Source organism: Apium graveolens, unplaced genomic scaffold (assembly GCF_009905375.1).
Source record: "Apium graveolens cultivar Ventura unplaced genomic scaffold, ASM990537v1 ctg6653, whole genome shotgun sequence".
NCBI classification, from domain to species: Eukaryota; Viridiplantae; Streptophyta; class Magnoliopsida; order Apiales; family Apiaceae; genus Apium; species Apium graveolens.
Window position 1 is genome coordinate 7,006 of NW_027419668.1, and position 17,940 is coordinate 24,945.

At 33.3% G+C, this 17,940-nt stretch overlaps 1 protein-coding gene across 1 annotated transcript; it reads right to left on the minus strand.

Annotated features, from left to right (window-relative positions):
- Window positions 1–8,261: 8,261 nt before the first annotated feature.
- Window positions 8,262–9,419, minus strand: LOC141703443 (F-box protein At3g07870-like). Its single transcript, XM_074506972.1, has one exon. It carries the CDS (start codon window positions 9,417–9,419, stop codon window positions 8,262–8,264), a length of 1,158 nt encoding a protein of 385 aa, XP_074363073.1.
- Window positions 9,420–17,940: the final 8,521 nt, after the last annotated feature.

A 17,940-nucleotide genomic window follows, 5' to 3' on the forward strand; every position in this document is an offset into this window, starting at 1 on the left:
GTCAAAAATAATATAGCCATCTCCTTGCAAAATATTTAAAGTTCAAGCAAATAAAGTGCAATTAAGTCATATAAATATTACAATTAATATAAGTAATCGGTTTTTAAAATTTGTTTTATAATAGATTCAGATTCTGATTTAATTTTTTTTTCAGAATTTTGTATAACTTATCTATCGATATTAATATAGTGTTGTAGAATTTTTCTTATAAAATAAGATATAAACAAAAAAAAAGAAAGGTTAAATCATATTTATAATTTTTTTCTTACTTTTTAGAGTTTTTGTTATCAAAATAATATAACTAATTGTTTTAATCTCATGTATACCCCCTGATAGCCTCATATTTACACTACACAAATTTGAAACTTCCTTCAAACTGAAAGTACACAACCTTTCATAAATGGCCTTCTGATCATAAACTAAGCACTGAAGATTGTCATAGACACATACTTCATCATAATTCTTTGAAATCAAGATATCCAGAAACTAGTTGAAAATCAAGATAAACCAGAGTAGCCATAAACAGCTTTAATTTAAAGCTTTCAGGATACTTTGAGCTTCTAGCGCAGACAGAGCAGCGAGAGCACTTATAGTATATGTTATTCCCTTGGACTTCTGAGAACACAATATTTCCATCCAAAATACGTAGCTTGGCGTAGAATTCTTTCACTAACTCGGGATAAATAATCTCCGGGGGCGACAACAATGACGAACAACAACTGAATCAAACAAGCCCACAATACCGATTTTCTTCAGAAGATCCAGATCACACAGGCGTTCCTTCAGAATCAACTTTGACATCACTTTCGTCGAAGTAGTCTCCTTTGCATGTCGCTCAAAGAACTATCAGACATTCCGCTTGATACTTCCGGTTCAAAATTACCGACCCGTTGACGCTTGGAACCTGAAGCCGCATCAGTTGGGGTACGTTGAGCGGTAGATCGAGAACGGGGTGAAAGGGGTAGATTTACGTGCCATGGATAGAGGTGAGAAAGTAGAAAAGAAATTGAGAAAGGTTTTTGATTGTGTTTAAGAGAGAGAAGGTGAATAGGAAACTGAAAGGGTTAAGAAGATGAGTTTAAATAAAAAGTGAGAATTGAAGAAATAGAGATTGAAAAGAAGTCGAAGAGATGCAAGACAGAAGTTATGTACTGAAAGAGTAATACATGCACGAGTTTCAAGGATATGAAAAGTCTAATCAAAAGATTTACAAAATCTAATGCTATATACACGCATAAAACACACGGACAAATAAAATAAAAAACACAAATTCATAAACCGGAACCTAATTACTCAAATAATAAATACACAACATATATTTAAGTATTATGACATAATTCATATTTAAAACACATAAATTACATAAAATCACGTAATAAATTACAGAGAACACATACCTAATTCACGACGCATTTTACAAAATCTATCTTCAGCTAAAGGCTTAGTGAAGATATCTGCACGCTGTTTCTCAGTAGAAATATAAATAAGCTCAATATTACCTTTAGAAACATTATCTCGTAGAAAATGGTGACGAACATCAATATGCTTAGTACGAGAATGCATAACAGGATTTTTAGAGATATTAATTGCAGAGGTATTATCACAATAAATAGGAATATTTGAGTAAGAAATACCAAAATCCTGCAATGTTTGTTGCATCCACAAAATTTGAGCACAGCAACTTCCAGCTGCAATGTACTCTCCTTCAGCGGTAGAAAGAGCTACTGAAGTTTGCTTTTTACTATGCCATGCAACTAAACAATCTCCTAAAAATTCACAAGCACCACTTGTGCTTTTTCTATCAACCTGTGACCCTGCATAGTCAGCATCTGAAAAACCGATTAAGTCAAAAGAAGAAGAGCTTGGATAAAATAATCCCAAGTCACTCGTACCTTTCAAATATTTAAAAATACGTTTAACGGCATTCAAATGAGATTCTTTAGGTTGAGATTGAAAACGAGCACACAAGCATACACTATACATAATGTCAGGTCGTGAGGCAGTTAAATATAACAATGAACCAATCATACCTCGAAATTTAGTGACATCTACAGGTGTACCTTGTTCATCCTTTGTAAGCTTAACTGAAGTACTCATCGGAGTTGATTTAGGTGTGACATGATCAAGTGCAAATCTTTTGAGTAGATCCTTTATGTACTTGCCTTGGTGAATAAATATTCCTGCATTAGACTGATTAATTTGCAAACCTAGAAAGTACTGCAATTCACCCATCAAACTCATATCGAATTCCTTATGCATGCAATCAGAAAACCATTTACACAGAGATTCGTTAGAAGATCCAAATACTATATCATCAACATAAACTTGTACTAAAAGAAAGTTATCACGTTTATGAAAAATAAAGAGAGTTGGATCGAGTGTACCACGAATGAAACCATTGTTCACAAGAAATTGACTGAGACGTTCGTACCAACAACGAGGGGACTGTCTCAATCCATAGACAGATTTCTTGAGCTTGTAAACATAGTTAGGGTACTTCTCGTGAATGAAACCTGGAGGTTGCTTCACGTAGACTTCTTCCTTGAGATAGCCATTTAGAAATGCGCTTTTGACGTCCATCTGATAGAGCTTGAACTTCTTGTGAGCTGCAAAAGCCATTAAGATTCGAATAGCTTCTAAACGAGCTACTGGAGCATATGTCTCGTCGTAATCGATTCCTTCTTGTTGGTTGTATCCCTGAGCAACCAAACGAGCTTTATTTCGAATAATGTTGCCATCTTCATCCTTCTTATTCTTGAAAACCCAGCGAGTACCAATGATCTTGGCATCCTGAGGAAGTGGGACGAGTTCCCAAACATCACAACGCTCGAACTGGTTCAGTTCCTCCTGCATTGCAACAGACCAGTGTTCGTCTGCAACTGCTTCTTGAGCATTCTTTGGTTCGAATTCAGCAACAAAAGCACAGAATGCACATATATTATGAAGTCTGCTTCGAGTAGAAATCCCTTGATCTAAATCAGTGAGAAGATTATCTGGTGGATGATTCTTCACAGTCCTAGAAGACTTAGGAAGTTGAATATTACTCATTTCTTCCTCATTAGAATTATCTGCCTGGAAATGAATAGGAGTTGTCTCATTCAAAAGAGACTGCCTCATTTCCGCTTGTGAAGATTTATCCAGAGGAGTAACAGAATTCACATTTGAAACACTATCGGGAGTCTTTGGAGAGCCAGAAGATTCATCTGAAGCTTGAGTAGATCCTGAAGAATTATCAGAAGACTGAGATGGACCTGGAGAGTCTTGACTGTTTGATTTGTCAGAATGAGACTGACTCTTTTCGGAATGAGACTGTCTCATTTGGGAATGAGACGATAGATCCGCAGTGTCTTCATCAATTTGAGATATATTCCTTGAGGATTCATTGAATGTAATATTGATGGATTCTTCTACTTTGTTCTTGACAGAATTATAAACACGATAAGCTTTGCTTGTTGAAGAATATCCCAAGAAGATTCCTTCCGTGGATTTCGCATCGAACTTGCCTCGATTATTTTGAGTATCTAAAATAAAACACTTGGAACCAAATACTCGAAAATAACTAATGTTAGGAGTCCTTTTCTTAAGCAATTCATACGGAGTTTTAAGCAAAATAGGACGGATAAGTACTCTATTTAAAACATAACAGGAAGTGTGTACCGCTTCAGCCCAAAATTTTCTTGGAAGCTTACTCTCATGCAGTAGAGTTCTGGCAGTTTCCTGTAGAGTCCTGTTCTTGCGTTCTACTACTCCGTTCTGCTGAGGAGTTCGAGGAGCTGAGAATTCATGAGTGATTCCTCTTGATTTACAGAAGGTTATGAAATCCTTCTCGAATTCACCTCCATGATCACTACGAATAGTCTTGAGCTTAAATGAATACTTAGTCTCAAGGTTAGTAATAAGATCCTTAAACTCAACAAAAGCTTCATCCTTAGTTCGTAAAAATAATACCCAAGTGAAACGAGAATAATCATCAACTATAACAAAAGCATAATTCTTACCTCCTAGGCTTACATACCTTTCTGGACCAAAAGATCTAGATGAAGGAGCTGCAAAGGAACAGAAGTTGATACTTTATTCTTAGCAGTAAAGGAAGTTTTCACCTGTTTTCCAAGTTGGCAAGCTGAACAAGGTTCTATTTTCTTGTACTTCAGCTTTGGTAGACCTCGAACCAGATCATGAGAAGATATCTTCCGAAGAAGATCCATGTGAACATGGCCAAGACGTCGATGCCAAAGATACTGTTGATCTTGAACAGTAGCAAGACAAATTTCCTCCTGCTGTTCATCAAAATCTAATACGAAAATATTTCCTTTTCTTTTGGCCACTAAAGCAAACTCGTTAGTATGAGTACCAATATAGCATACATCTTTATCGAACTTAACCTTATGACCAGCATCAGTAAGTTGACTTACACTAATAAGATTATATTTCAAACCATCAACTAAACGAACATTAGAAATGGCAAACCTGTCATTACCAATAGTGCCTTTTCCAATAATTCTGACGGTGTTTGAATCTCCAAGAGTAACTAAGCCACCTTCCTTGGCAACTAGAGATAAAAATTTGGATTTATCACCCGTCATGTGACGTGAACAGCCACTGTCGATGATCCATTTATTTCGCGGAACATGGACCTTCAAACAAACCTGCAAGAATTGCTTTATGTCTTAGGTACCCACTTAACCTTGGGTCCTGGTTGGTTAGTATCACAAATCTTATATAAATGTCTATCTGATTTCTTAATCCACATCTGAACGATATTAACAGAAGTATTAGCAGATTTATATCTAGCAGACGATTTATAAGATGAGTTAGAAGAGTGGCCCTTGATACCACATATTCTAGATTCAGATGTAGGGTGGCCAGCTTTCCCACAATCTCGACATTTCTCATAAGGCATCTTATACTTCATAGGAGTTCGCTTGTAACCGCCTTGAAATGCACGTTTCTTGATTGACTCACATCCTAAACCTCCTTTATCAAGAGAAGATTTTTGTTCACCAAGAAGAGCATTCAAAGTTCCTTCTCCATGAAAACATTTAGCTAAATCCTTTTCAAGCTGTTCGACTTTCTGCTTTAATTCAGGAACCAGGGGATCAGGAACACTGTCTTCTTTAACGGTTTCTGAATCAACAGATATTGACTCTTTCTTCAAGGCTTCAAGACATACATCTTTCATCTCAATCTCATTTTTGAGATATAGATTTTCTTCAGTAAGTTTTGAAACCCTTTCAAGCAATGATTTGTTCTCAGCAACTAAAGCTTCTTCCTTCATGGGGTCATCCATTTCACTAAGAACTTCACTTAATGCTTGTTTTAAATAAGCATTCTTTTCTTTTAACTTTTTAACCTGGACCTGCAAATTCAACATAGATGAAGATATATTTGAATTATACTTAATATTCTGTACCTCATCATTGTCACTGGAGTTGTCCTCTAGTCCAGCAAAGCAAAGTTGAGCAACTTCATCGTCTGAATCGATCTCCACGTCAGATTCATCATCACTCCAAGTAATTAATGCCTTCTTTTTGTTCTTCAGCTTGTAACAGTCCTTTTTGAAGTGCCCTTTCTTTCCACACTCAAAGCAAGTATCTTTGCTTTGATTCACTTTAACCTCCTTGCTCGGATTAGATTTGAAGTCCTTCTTCATAAACTGCGATTTCACAGGTCATTTGGAGGCATTCCGTTTGGCAAGAAATTTATGAAACTTCTTTGTTAGAAGAGCAATATCTTCATCAGAATCGTCAGGAGACTCATCTGCATCTGCATTAAGTGCAAGAGTTTTCTTACGAGGAGCTTCATCTTCTTCATCATATCTACGTAGCTGATTTTCGAATTCCTCCAATTCACTGAACAGTGTTAGAGTATCCATAGTCGAAAGCAGTGTTGAATCCTGCAGAATGGTAACCTTTGGAGCAAACTTCTTTGGCATTGCTCTGAGGATTTTCCTATTTATCTCAGATTGAGGAATGATCCTTTCCAGAAGTGAGATGGAATTCATCAATGTCAGAAACCTCCCTTGAGCATCTCGCACGCTTTCATCTCTTTCCAACCTGAAACCTTCATAGTCACTCATTAGCATACTTAATTTTACTTCACGTACCTTAGACGTGCCTTCGTGGCTGACTTTGATCGTATCCCAAATCTGCTTGGCAGTAGTACATGCTGAAACTTTTCTTAATTCTGTAGCTACCATGCCATTGAGAAGTGAGTTCATAGCTTTAGCATTGGAATTCATTGCGTTCACTTCTTCGGGAGAGAGATCCTTGAGAGATTTTGGCTTTCCTTCTTTCATAGGAATTGTGAAACCATTTTCTACAGCATCCCATTCAAATGCATCACGCTGGAGAAAGATTTTCATTCGAAACTTCCAGTCATTGTAGTTTTCAGCACCATGAAGCAGTGGTGGATAATTGTTTGAATACCTATCTGGTTGAGCCATGGATCGCTAGCAAAATAAACACTAAAAAGAGAATTAAATGCACCTGCTCTGATACCAAATGAAATTCGATGGCTCGATAGATAAAATAATATTCTAACTGTCAAGGCAAATGAGACAGTCTCTTATGCAAATGGGACAGTCCCTTTACAAATGAGACAGGGTATGGGACAGTCTCAATTACACTGCAGAAAATAAATAACGGAAATAAAATGCAGAATGCTGAGAACTGAAAAGAAAAAACACCAGAAGTTTTCACTTGGTTCGGCCCCTACACCTAGTCTATGGCCTACATCCAAGTCCCCATGCCAACTAGCATAGAGAATGTATTATATCAACTTTAATAAAAGAACTTACAATCTTTTCCTTGATTACCAATATAGCACCTGAAAGAAACCCTTTCCCAAGCTACCTTGCTACCTAGCCCACTGCTATTCCTTAGCCTTCTAGCTACCTTGCTATACTTTGAAATCAAGCTTGCCACAACCCGGCACAAAGTTGATATGAATACACTATTCAGTTACAAGAATAAACAAATTGATTACAACTCAAACTAAGTTTCTTGTTTTTCTGGATATGAATATCTCGGGTATGAAACAAGAAAATGATTTCAGATGATGAAGGATTCTCGTGAAAGTGTTAGCTACAAATCTGAAATGAAGAGTTGTATTTATAAGCAAAGTTCTAACAGATTTATTTTCAAACACAAGATAAGATTGGAAGATAAGTTTGTTTGAAAATATTTGAATGAAGCTTTTAAACAGATCTGTTAGTACGTTGAAAAAGATAAATCAAGTAAAGATAAGGCTTGAGAGATTTTAAACTTGATTTATAAGATAAAGTGGTGAGTTTGTTTGAGATAAGGTTTATCCAGATAAACAAGATATACATAAAACCCTAACAAACCTAATCCTGAGAAATAGCCACCTGGAAAATCTGAAACACTGCAATCTCTGGACTCTAAACTGCTGTTATATTGCAATCTGAATATCATCATAAACTCGTAGATTAACAATCAGACACAGTTTTAAGGTTTAATTAAACTGGTTTTTGTGATTTTCTTTCACTTTCACATACATAACCCCGAATGAACTTATGCATTTTTGTCATTTGACTTTAAACTTACTTCTTAACCCAACTCGCTTTGGTTTAACACTCAATTTTAGGGAAATACTAACATCTACAAATGAAAAGCCACTCTAAAAGAAATATGCCTCTAAATCTTACAGTTCTTCGGTGTGGATAACTTATACAAGTAACATAATGTAAGATAGGATTACAAATGTAAAACCAGCTGTATAATTCAAACTGCAACTTAGCTAACAACAGAAGTTATAACAAGGCCTTCCTAAATGAAAAATTTAAAGTATGACCACCAAATTTGACCTAAAACCAAAGCCCAACAAAGCTAGGCCAAAGCTGAATAAATAAAATAAACTACACTCATCAAGATGAAAGGGAAATAATACTATGAATCATGAAAAACAGAATCAACCAAGAGCAATTTACAAGCATACAACATAAAAATCATTTATATGATATGTAAATGTTATAAAAATGTCAAGCACTAAATGCTAAAGTTATCTCACAGCCTACAGTAATTATTAAATTTTGAAATTAGGAGTACATACAAATATTAGATAAACAACTAGAAAAGCTTAAAAAATAACGTGTTCTTGAAATGGAACTAGTTATAAAAACCTTGTATTTTTGCAGTAAAATAAGCAAAGTTCAACAACTTAGATTACTCGGCCTTAGTACTCGGGAGACTGCTCGGACTCGGCCCTATTTTCGATCCTGTTTTGCTCTATTCGGTTATAAGTCAGTCTTCTACTTGAGGAGACTCCCATCTTTTGACACCCTCCAAGGTGAAACTCCTCTCTAGACTGATAAAACCGGGGACATAAGTCATCGCACCAAATGTGAGAAACTCACCCTCCGGGAAAATATGATGTCGCAATGTTTTATGTTGAGGATGATAAGTGAACAATTGAAGTTGGTCACAATACATTAAGATGTTCCCATCTTTGAGAACTTTAAGAAGCCGAACCATGTCGGTATTTATACCTTCATGTAACGGAGGATTAGGACTGATGATGAGTTTTTTACTCCAACTATCTTCCACGCCATAATCTCTCTTCACCCAAATAAAAAGTTCAGAGTATAGTGTTATATCACATATACACAAGCAACCTTTAAGTACTCCCAAGTTCCTAAAATGATTATGGACTCCCAAGATGCTAAAATGATCTGTATTCCCAGGAGCCCGTGGAGGAGCTTCCATTGGACGAAATAATTCTCTATCCAAATCGAAAACACATATTAGTTCACCAGCTAACCAATGGAGGCGGCCACTGACATAGTGACCCCTATCATGTTCATTCAGATGGAAGGGGACATGTCCTAGATCTCTCCACATGCCGGTTCCAAGCGTATAAACCTCGCTCCCTAGGTCATATTCAGTTGAAGGAAATCTACCCTTATAAAAACGTACAATCTTGTACTGTTGGTTCGATTCAACAAGTCTAAAGCCATAATATCCCTTTAAATATGATACTCTGGTGTACTCGGAATCTTGAAGGCGTATGTACTCTTGTGTAATTGGATTGCATACATATGCTGAATCATCATAACTATCTTCTAAGCATATTAACCCATTAACTGATCCAATTAACCCCACATAGTCTCCCAAGGCAAGTCCCGGGGAAAATCTCATCATAGGCTCGTGATGAATATCATGTTGGTGATGTTGGTCATCTAGTTCAACCACTGCAAGGTCACCATCATTGTCATCATCTACGTCCTCGGCGTCTCCTTGATGAAGTAAAAGCATTTTAGATGATATAGAGAGATGCAGACGCGAAAAAAATGGTTCTGAAACTATATTACACCATCTTTTGCACACGCTTTTGCATGACACTATTGTCCTCACAGGAGTTCTTGATATAATTTCAGCAATCAATTCTTCTAGTAAGTCCATAGTGGAGAATTTGTCACTGCACACCTTGCATCAAATAAAATAATTCTTTTCAGTGAAGAAATATATCATTGACTAATTTTATAAATCTCAAACAAAACAAAGAATCATTATGCAAATGCACCTCTATCTTCATTCAAATTTCCAAAATAAAAAAAATTCATATATCATGATTTGTTAAATATTAGCTAGGATATGACACAAGTGAGATCATGTCACAATGGTGACATCATAATTAATGTAGCAAGATGAGCCACCAAGTGACAAAAGCAAGCTTTAAAGAGAAGCTATGTTTTTTTATATAAAGAGACTTACTCTTCCTTCTTGTATAACAAAGCACAACAGAAAATGCAGCAGAAGTGGTAGTATAGACAATACACACAGTTCACTGTATTCTTGTGTTCATTATCTTGCTCTGTAGTAGTATAGCAATGCACACAGTTAACTGTACTCTTGTGTTCATTATCTTTCTCTCCTTCTTTTTCTATATTTAGTCATATATACATATAAATTGTGACATGATTATATTTCTAAAGAAAATCATGTCTTGACTTAAATTTATTAACAATTAACATACTAAGTCCCAATGTATTAAAAATTTAATAGATTAAATGGCTTGATTTGGAATCCAATCTGTTTTGACCGAGGCCAAATTAATAAAACCCTTTTATTCTTAAAACTTTCATCCTGATTCTAATGGGAATATTTCCCCTGTGATGAGCTCTAGTGATGCGCTCTTCAATCCAACATACAAGTGGAATCCCAAGGGGGGTGTATTAACACATACATGAACTGAGTAATCGAGAAATTCTTTTATATATCTAGCTCTGAAAATTTCAAATTATTAATTCTTCACTTAGTAATCATTGAAAAGTTTGTTAATTAATAGAATCACGAAATTTAATAGTAAGATATGAAAAAATAAAGTATATAATTCAGAAAATACCTCTTACAAGGGCTTGGAGTAGAAAGAAGAGGCAAGGCTACGGTTTCGTGCACAGTAGAAATTTGGAAGCACAAACGGTGAGTAGATTTCGAGCCAAAGGAACTCAGAAGCACATGCGTTGGAATTTTTTTACACGGTTATGTATAACAATTCATTTCTATGTTTGCTACATGGCATTGGGATATCAAGTCAGTAAAGTACTCTATACTAGGAAATAGGCGGCGTATCGTATGGGCTATAATATTTTTGGTCCGAATTACAAGTTAGTAAAAGGACCGCGTTTCGTGTAGGCCTATAATATTATTGGTCTGAAGTTCAAGTCATTAATTATTTTCTAATCGAAAAATATAAGAAAACAACTACTTCAACATCCTCGTGAAAACGATCCCAATTTATAATATCGTCGATAGTACGGTTATAAAAAAATAAAAATGGTACTTTATCTTTAATTTCTCACAATTTCCAAAATCTAACATACTTATTATCTACTCTTATCATTAAATGATATAAAATGTAAGTTCGGATTTTGAATCAATATTTAAGGAGCGTATACTTCTACATTTTAAAGCACGTTTCTTCGGGTAATACCCTGTTGTAAATTTCACCTTTTCTTAAATTTTCCTTGTCATCCATTGTGGTGCCTTGTCCCGAAAGGAGTACTAACAATGACTCTTAAGAACACTTGCAATGTGGGAACAAAATTAATTAACATATATACATAATCATATACATGTGGGCACAAATTAGAACCAATCCTTAAAATAGAATCTCATAATCATGTGAATTCTGCTGCATAACCCTAAATTTTAAATAGATTTTTAAAATCTAAACATATATACATCACTTTCGTAAGTTTAAAAATATTTTGAACATATGCTTAAAATTCAGACCACACAGCCCATGAGAGTCGGCCGCCCTAACTTCATCAAACCCTAGCCGCCCTACCTTCTTCTTCACCCTTTATACCCATCTCTATCTCCATATTCATCTACATCTTCTCCTTTTATTTACTTTTTCTTTAATAAAATCGAGATTTATTTTACAAAACTCGAAAAATCCATTAAAGTTCTTCACTTTAGTTTTAAGATCTACTAAGGTAAGAGTCTGGATTTTATAATAAAATTCAGTTTTTGGATTCAAAATCTGCGGTCTAACAACATATTACAATTTGGTGTTATTCCGAGATTTTTGAATTTTGGGTTGTTTTCGTATTATTCTGTTTAAGTTATTATTTGTGTGTTTCATTGTCTCGCTTTATGCGATGTGTCTCGCTTTGTGCGATGTGGTGGTTGTGTTGAAAATAAATTGGATGGTGTATTGGGAGATCTGGATATCTCGCATCAACAACACTTTCGGCAGGTCTATAGCTGGTGTCCGACAGGTAGATAGCTGGGGTGCGTTTGGAACGGTGGTGAAAATCACATGTGCTCACCTCTCACAAAAAATATTTGTTCATAACATGAGGCCTCTAAACTCAGTTGTTGCAACTGAGTCCTCTGAACGTTGCAATATCAATCGAATTAATGTGAGGGTCAATTGTGAAACTACTGTTTTCGGGGGAGATGCGTGCTGGATTGTCCGGGAAATCATTACCTTCATTTTTAATTTTCAGAATATGTGTATTCAGTTTGTTAAGCAATCCGGAAACAAAACAGCTAATTATTTAGCTCTATTTGTTTTTCAACCTGGTTGCATGATCAGTTGGGGGTTTGTCCCGATTGAATCTCTTTCAAGTTATTAATGAAATCTGCTTTAAATTTGGCAAAAAAAAAGACCACACAACCCTCATTGTGATATTGTTCTTTAACTATTTTCTCACCTACTTTGTAAATAACTGAGGAGTCCTATAATCAATTAGTCTTATTGCACGATTCATATCATTGACAAAATCAGATTAAGAAAATACTTTGTTATCTTGCAACTGTGTAAAAAAGGAGTCATATTGGTTCATTTGTAAATGAGTACGAAAAAGGCAAGATCTTTCGTAAACATAATAATTTACCCACTAATATTAAAAAAACCTAAGCATCTATACTCTTTATTAATAAGCGAAACTATGTATAATTTGGTGCTAAAAGTACCCAAGTACCAAATTTTGGTACTTACATGACATAAGTTGACTTTTATTCTCTATCAACTTTGTTTTTAACACAAGTCGACTTTTGTTCTTTGTAAATTTTATTTTGTTTTAAGTTAGTATTCATCCAATCGTCTTTTTAATTTATAAAATAAAAATATTTTTTAAACGATTTTTAAATTATATTAAATATTTATTAAGTTATGTTAAATTAAGTAAAATAACTTATATTTATTTTTAATTTTAGAAAAACTAAAAACTACTAACACGAATCGACTTATTTTTCTGTAAACTTTATTTATTTATAAATTATATTAAAAATTTATTAAGTTACGATAAATTAAGTAAAATAACATATATTAACTTTTATTTTGAAAAACTACTAACTACAAAGTAAACTATTAACACGAATTGACTTCTATTCTGTGTAAACTTTATCATCTGTAGTATTATTTTAAAAATAAATAATACTCCGGGAGGAGAATTTATGATTATGCCTCCTGAGTCGGAGCCTCTTGCTTAAATACGGTTTACCTTGGTTCAACGCTATTGCGTGAGCCCGTAGGGTTAACCAGTGCGCACCAGAAGCCCGAAGGATAACGGCTGCGGGTTACCTACGAAAAAAATTTATTGATTTAATGATCGTATATGTTACTCTCCATCACAACGTTTATGTACTTTAAATTAAAAAATCACATTTTAACAGTAACAAATTTATGACATGTATTTAGATTATATTTAGTAATATTAAATTAAGTTTAATAACATATATTTACTTTTAATTTGTAAATTAATTTTTATCGATAATTAAGTAATATTAAATAAACTATATTAAAAGGCTAATTATAAGATAATTACCAAATTATATTAATTAATATTAAATTGTCTAAAGAACAAATATTTGGTTCATAAGATAGAGATACAATTCATTTCACAAAAATAAAACTTATATTGTACTTGGTAAACAGATTGCTTAGAATCTTCTGAAAAATCGTCAATAATTAGTGTTATAACTTTTGAGTTATTAAAGAACCATTTTACCTTCTGTTGTAAAAATCGGAGATCGGGGAAGATCGGTCTAACTACCGATTTGGGATTAGTTGAAAGTCGAGGACTAATCGAAATTGTTAATCGGAGTAAAAATCAAATCTATTATAATATTAAATTATATTTAATATATTAGTTATTTATTAACAAATATATATTTATTATATCATAATTTCTATAAATATTCATATTTAAATTAATATAGTATTTCATTTTAATAAATAAAATATATATACTCCAATAAAGGAAAATTCGTAAGGATTAATCAAATTTCAAAAAATATAATCGGTCGAGTACTTTGTAGGAGATTAATCGATTGAATAAAGGAATTTTAGAATACTATTTTACCCAAGTTAAGACCGACTTTCAAAAAGTTGGGATTAATAACTCTTTGGTGAAAAATGAAATGACTAGGTGAAAAATGAAATGACTAGGTGAAAATCGAGTTAAAAATCGTGTTTTACAAAAATCAGTCATCGAAAAAAATTGAAATCAGTCGATTAAAAATTGGGTTAATTGGTAAACAATTGGATTCACTGGTAAAAAATTAAAATATATATATATATATATAAATAAAAAATTAAAAGTATGAATCCGGTTAATACGTGAAAAATCAGGTTAGTTGGTCAAAAATCAGACTCATTGGTAAAAAATATAAAAAAATATAAATCAAAAAATTAAAAGTATAAATGATAAAAAATTAAAAAATATATATTATTCTCTTAAACACATAATTACTATTTAAACTTTCTTAATTTTTCATCTTAAATTGATCTCAGTTCATAAGTTACATCTCAAAAATTATATTTACTTTAATAGTGGGACATATTTAAAATTTCTTTATATAAATATAAATAATAAAAATTGTATATGTATAATCAAAATAAATACACAATTACATATATTAATATTTATATCTAAAACTAATATTAAATTAGTTCTAATTAATGACTCAGTTAATCATTTTGATCAATCCCTGATTAGCCGATTAATCACTAGACGTGTGGCTGTAATTCAAGTCGGGCGGCTCGCGAGTTCGCCCGGCTCGAACTCGTTTAAGTGGGCTTGACTCGGCTCGTTTAGTTAAACGAGCCGAGCTCGGGTAGAGGTTCCGGCTCGTTTAATTACTCGAGCTGGCTCGGCTCGGCTCGTGAAATTAAACGAGACGAGTTCGGGTAGAGATTTAGGCTCGATTAAGTGTAAAATTAAACGAGCCGGCTCGCCCGACTCGTAAAAACCGGCTCGTTTAGCTAAATGAGCCGGCTCGACTCGACTCGTAAAATTAAACGAGTCGAGTTCGGACAGAGGTTTAGGCTCGTTTAACTAAACGAGCCGGCTCGACTCGACTCGATTAATCTCGGCTCGAATTACGCCCTGCTCGAAACTCGGCTCGCTCGGCCCGAATTACAGCCCTAACTAGACGGTCCCGCTACTGATAAAGTCCAATTTCCAATTTTTACAAGACCGGTTAGAAATTTCTATATTTTAATGATTAAATACAAATTAAAACTGGACAAATATTGTTTTTAATATATTTGATTAACTTACTAAATAATAAGTAAATAATCAAGTGAGATGAATATTACAATTAATAGTAGGACTGTAAATGAGAAGAGATGTTCGTAAACGAAATTCAGGATTGACATGTTTACGTAAACTCGATTCGGTTCAGTATTCTAAACGAGGGCGATCAAGAATATGAAAATGAATTCGAATGAATAATTGAGCCGAGCTTTTTGTTTGCTGGATTCTGACTCGGCTTGTTTAGCTCGTAATCGACTCAGACTTGACTCGAACTCGACTCATATAAAGTTCATATATATTATAAATAATAAATTATTATTGATCACTTAAATATTGTTATTATTACATTTTTCTCATAATTTAATAATTTTTTTTAAATATTTTAGAAAATTTGCTTGTATTTCTAAATTAAACACTTAGTTTTTTCATAATGAAACTATCCAATATTGTTACCAACTCATCTCCAATTTTTAATATTTTTATAAAATCATTAAATAACTTGTGATTTATAAAAATTAAACTTAAGCAAAATATCTAAACATAATAACATTTCGACATGGACATTTTAAAATATAACGTACAAACTCTCTTTCGCTCTCTATTGAGTAGCCATCTCAAAATAGCCTCAATCTTGTTTTTCTTGATTTAGTTTCCATTTTTCCTTGGTTACCAATTTATTTGGGTTTGTTTAGTTTCTCCTTAATTGTGAGAGTTTGGTTTTTATTTCTTGTTGGTCATATGTCTGGGATTACAATTTTGCAGAAATTTCATGATATTGATTAAGTGATAAAGGTTTTATGATGATGCATCTATGGTTGATTGCTCAAAACAACAACTGAAATATTACAACATGTACATATCTCTTTAAAAAATTACTTGGTTGCCTATCAAAGAACGAAAGATTCAATAACGATATGATCATACGTTTGTTCAATTTCGATTATATGTGTAAATGCCGTATATTATTGAATTTTTTTTTAAAAAAATAAGTAATGTATGATTTCTAAAATTAAGAACTCAAAAATTTAAAATAAAATTGTTTATGTTCTTAAAACTCAACTTGAAAAATAAATGATTTAGATTAGGAATTATGGGTAGAGTGTTTGTATATATATCATTATAAAATAAAAACTAGTATTTGATCTTGATGCAATTTGTAAAACTAAAAATTATATTTTAAATTCGGTCGAGTAAAAAATACATGTGAAATATTAGGGGACAACTCGAGTTTGTTCAAATTTGGCTCGAATTCATATAATAAAGAGCCGATCTTGAACATCACTTTCCGTTAGTTTATTAAATTCAGCTCATCTAAAAAAAGAAAATTAAGCTAAACTTGATCTGGACGGCTCAGATCCGTTCGTTTGCTAAATTCAAGTATGTCATAGTTGTAAATAGCATCGTCGTGTTCATAAATTTTTTCTTACAATAAAATGATATAATAAAAAAGGAGTTAGGTTCAAATTTACAAAAATATCGCTAATTTGTAGTGTTTTTTTAGATTAAAATAATTTAGATAAAATAGTAAACTATGTTTTAATCCCATGTGACACCCCAGGCAGCCTCACGTTTAGGCTGTGTGACCTCTAAAAGTATACCACCATATACAAACTCGAGCCCGATAAACTTGGAATTTGAACATTTGCATCAATTACAAACTACAACGAGGCTTATGAAATTGTCAAGTTTTTGCAGTGTCTTAATTTGAGGATGATTACTGGAGGGGAAAAAATCACTGTAGCATATTAATTCCCCACAGGGCGAACTTGTAATGTGATACTCAAACGACCATTTCTTTAATCATAATGGCTGAGTCAAAGAAGTTCACATATACAACAGCACCTACTTTGTTAGAGTTTCCCACAAACTCCAGGAACATAGGCAGTTAATTGAACAGCAACTTTCTTCGAACTGAAAGTACACAAACTTCCATAATGGCCTTTGGATCATAAACTAAGCAATGAAGATTGTCATAGACACATACTACATCATAATTCCTAACTATTAAAATCAAGATATCGAGAAACAAGTTGAAAATCAAGATAAACCAGAGTAGCCCTAAACAGCTTTAAAGCTTTCAGGATACATTTAAATCCGATGAACAACTTTGAGCTTCTAGCGCAGACAGAGCAGCGAGAGCACTTATAGTATATGTTATCAGACACAGTTTTAAGGTTTAATTAAACTGGTTTTTGTGATTTTCTTTCACTTTCACATACATAACCCCGAATGAACTTATGCATTTTTGTCATTTGACTTTAAACTTACTTCTTAACCCAACTCGCTTTGGTTTAACACTCAATTTTAGGGAAATACTAACATCTACAAATGAAAAGCCACTCTAAAAGAAATATGCCTCTAAATCTTACAGTTCTTCCGTGTGGATAACTTATACAAGTAACATAATGTAAGATAGGATTACAAATGTAAAACCAGCTGTATAATTCAAACTGCAACTTAGCTAACAACAGAAGTTATAACAAGGCCTTCCTAAATGAAAAATTTAAAGTATGACCACCAAATTTGACCTAAAACCAAAGCCCAACAAAGCTAGGCCAAAGCTGAATAAATAAAATAAACTACACTCATCAAGATGAAAGGGAAATAATACTATGAATCATGAAAAACAGAATCAACCAAGAGCAATTTACAAGCATACAACATAAAAATCATTTATATGATATGTAAATGTTATAAAAATGTCAAGCACTAAATGCTAAAGTTATCTCGCAGCCTACAGTAATTATTAAATTTTGAAATTAGGAGTACATACAAATATTAGATAAACAACTAGAAAAGCTTTAAACATAACGTGTTCTTGAAATGGAACTAGTTATAAAAACCTTGTATTTTTGCAGTAAAATAAGCAATGTTCAACAACTTAGACTCGGCCCTATTTTCGATCCTGTTTTGCTCTATTCGGTTATAAG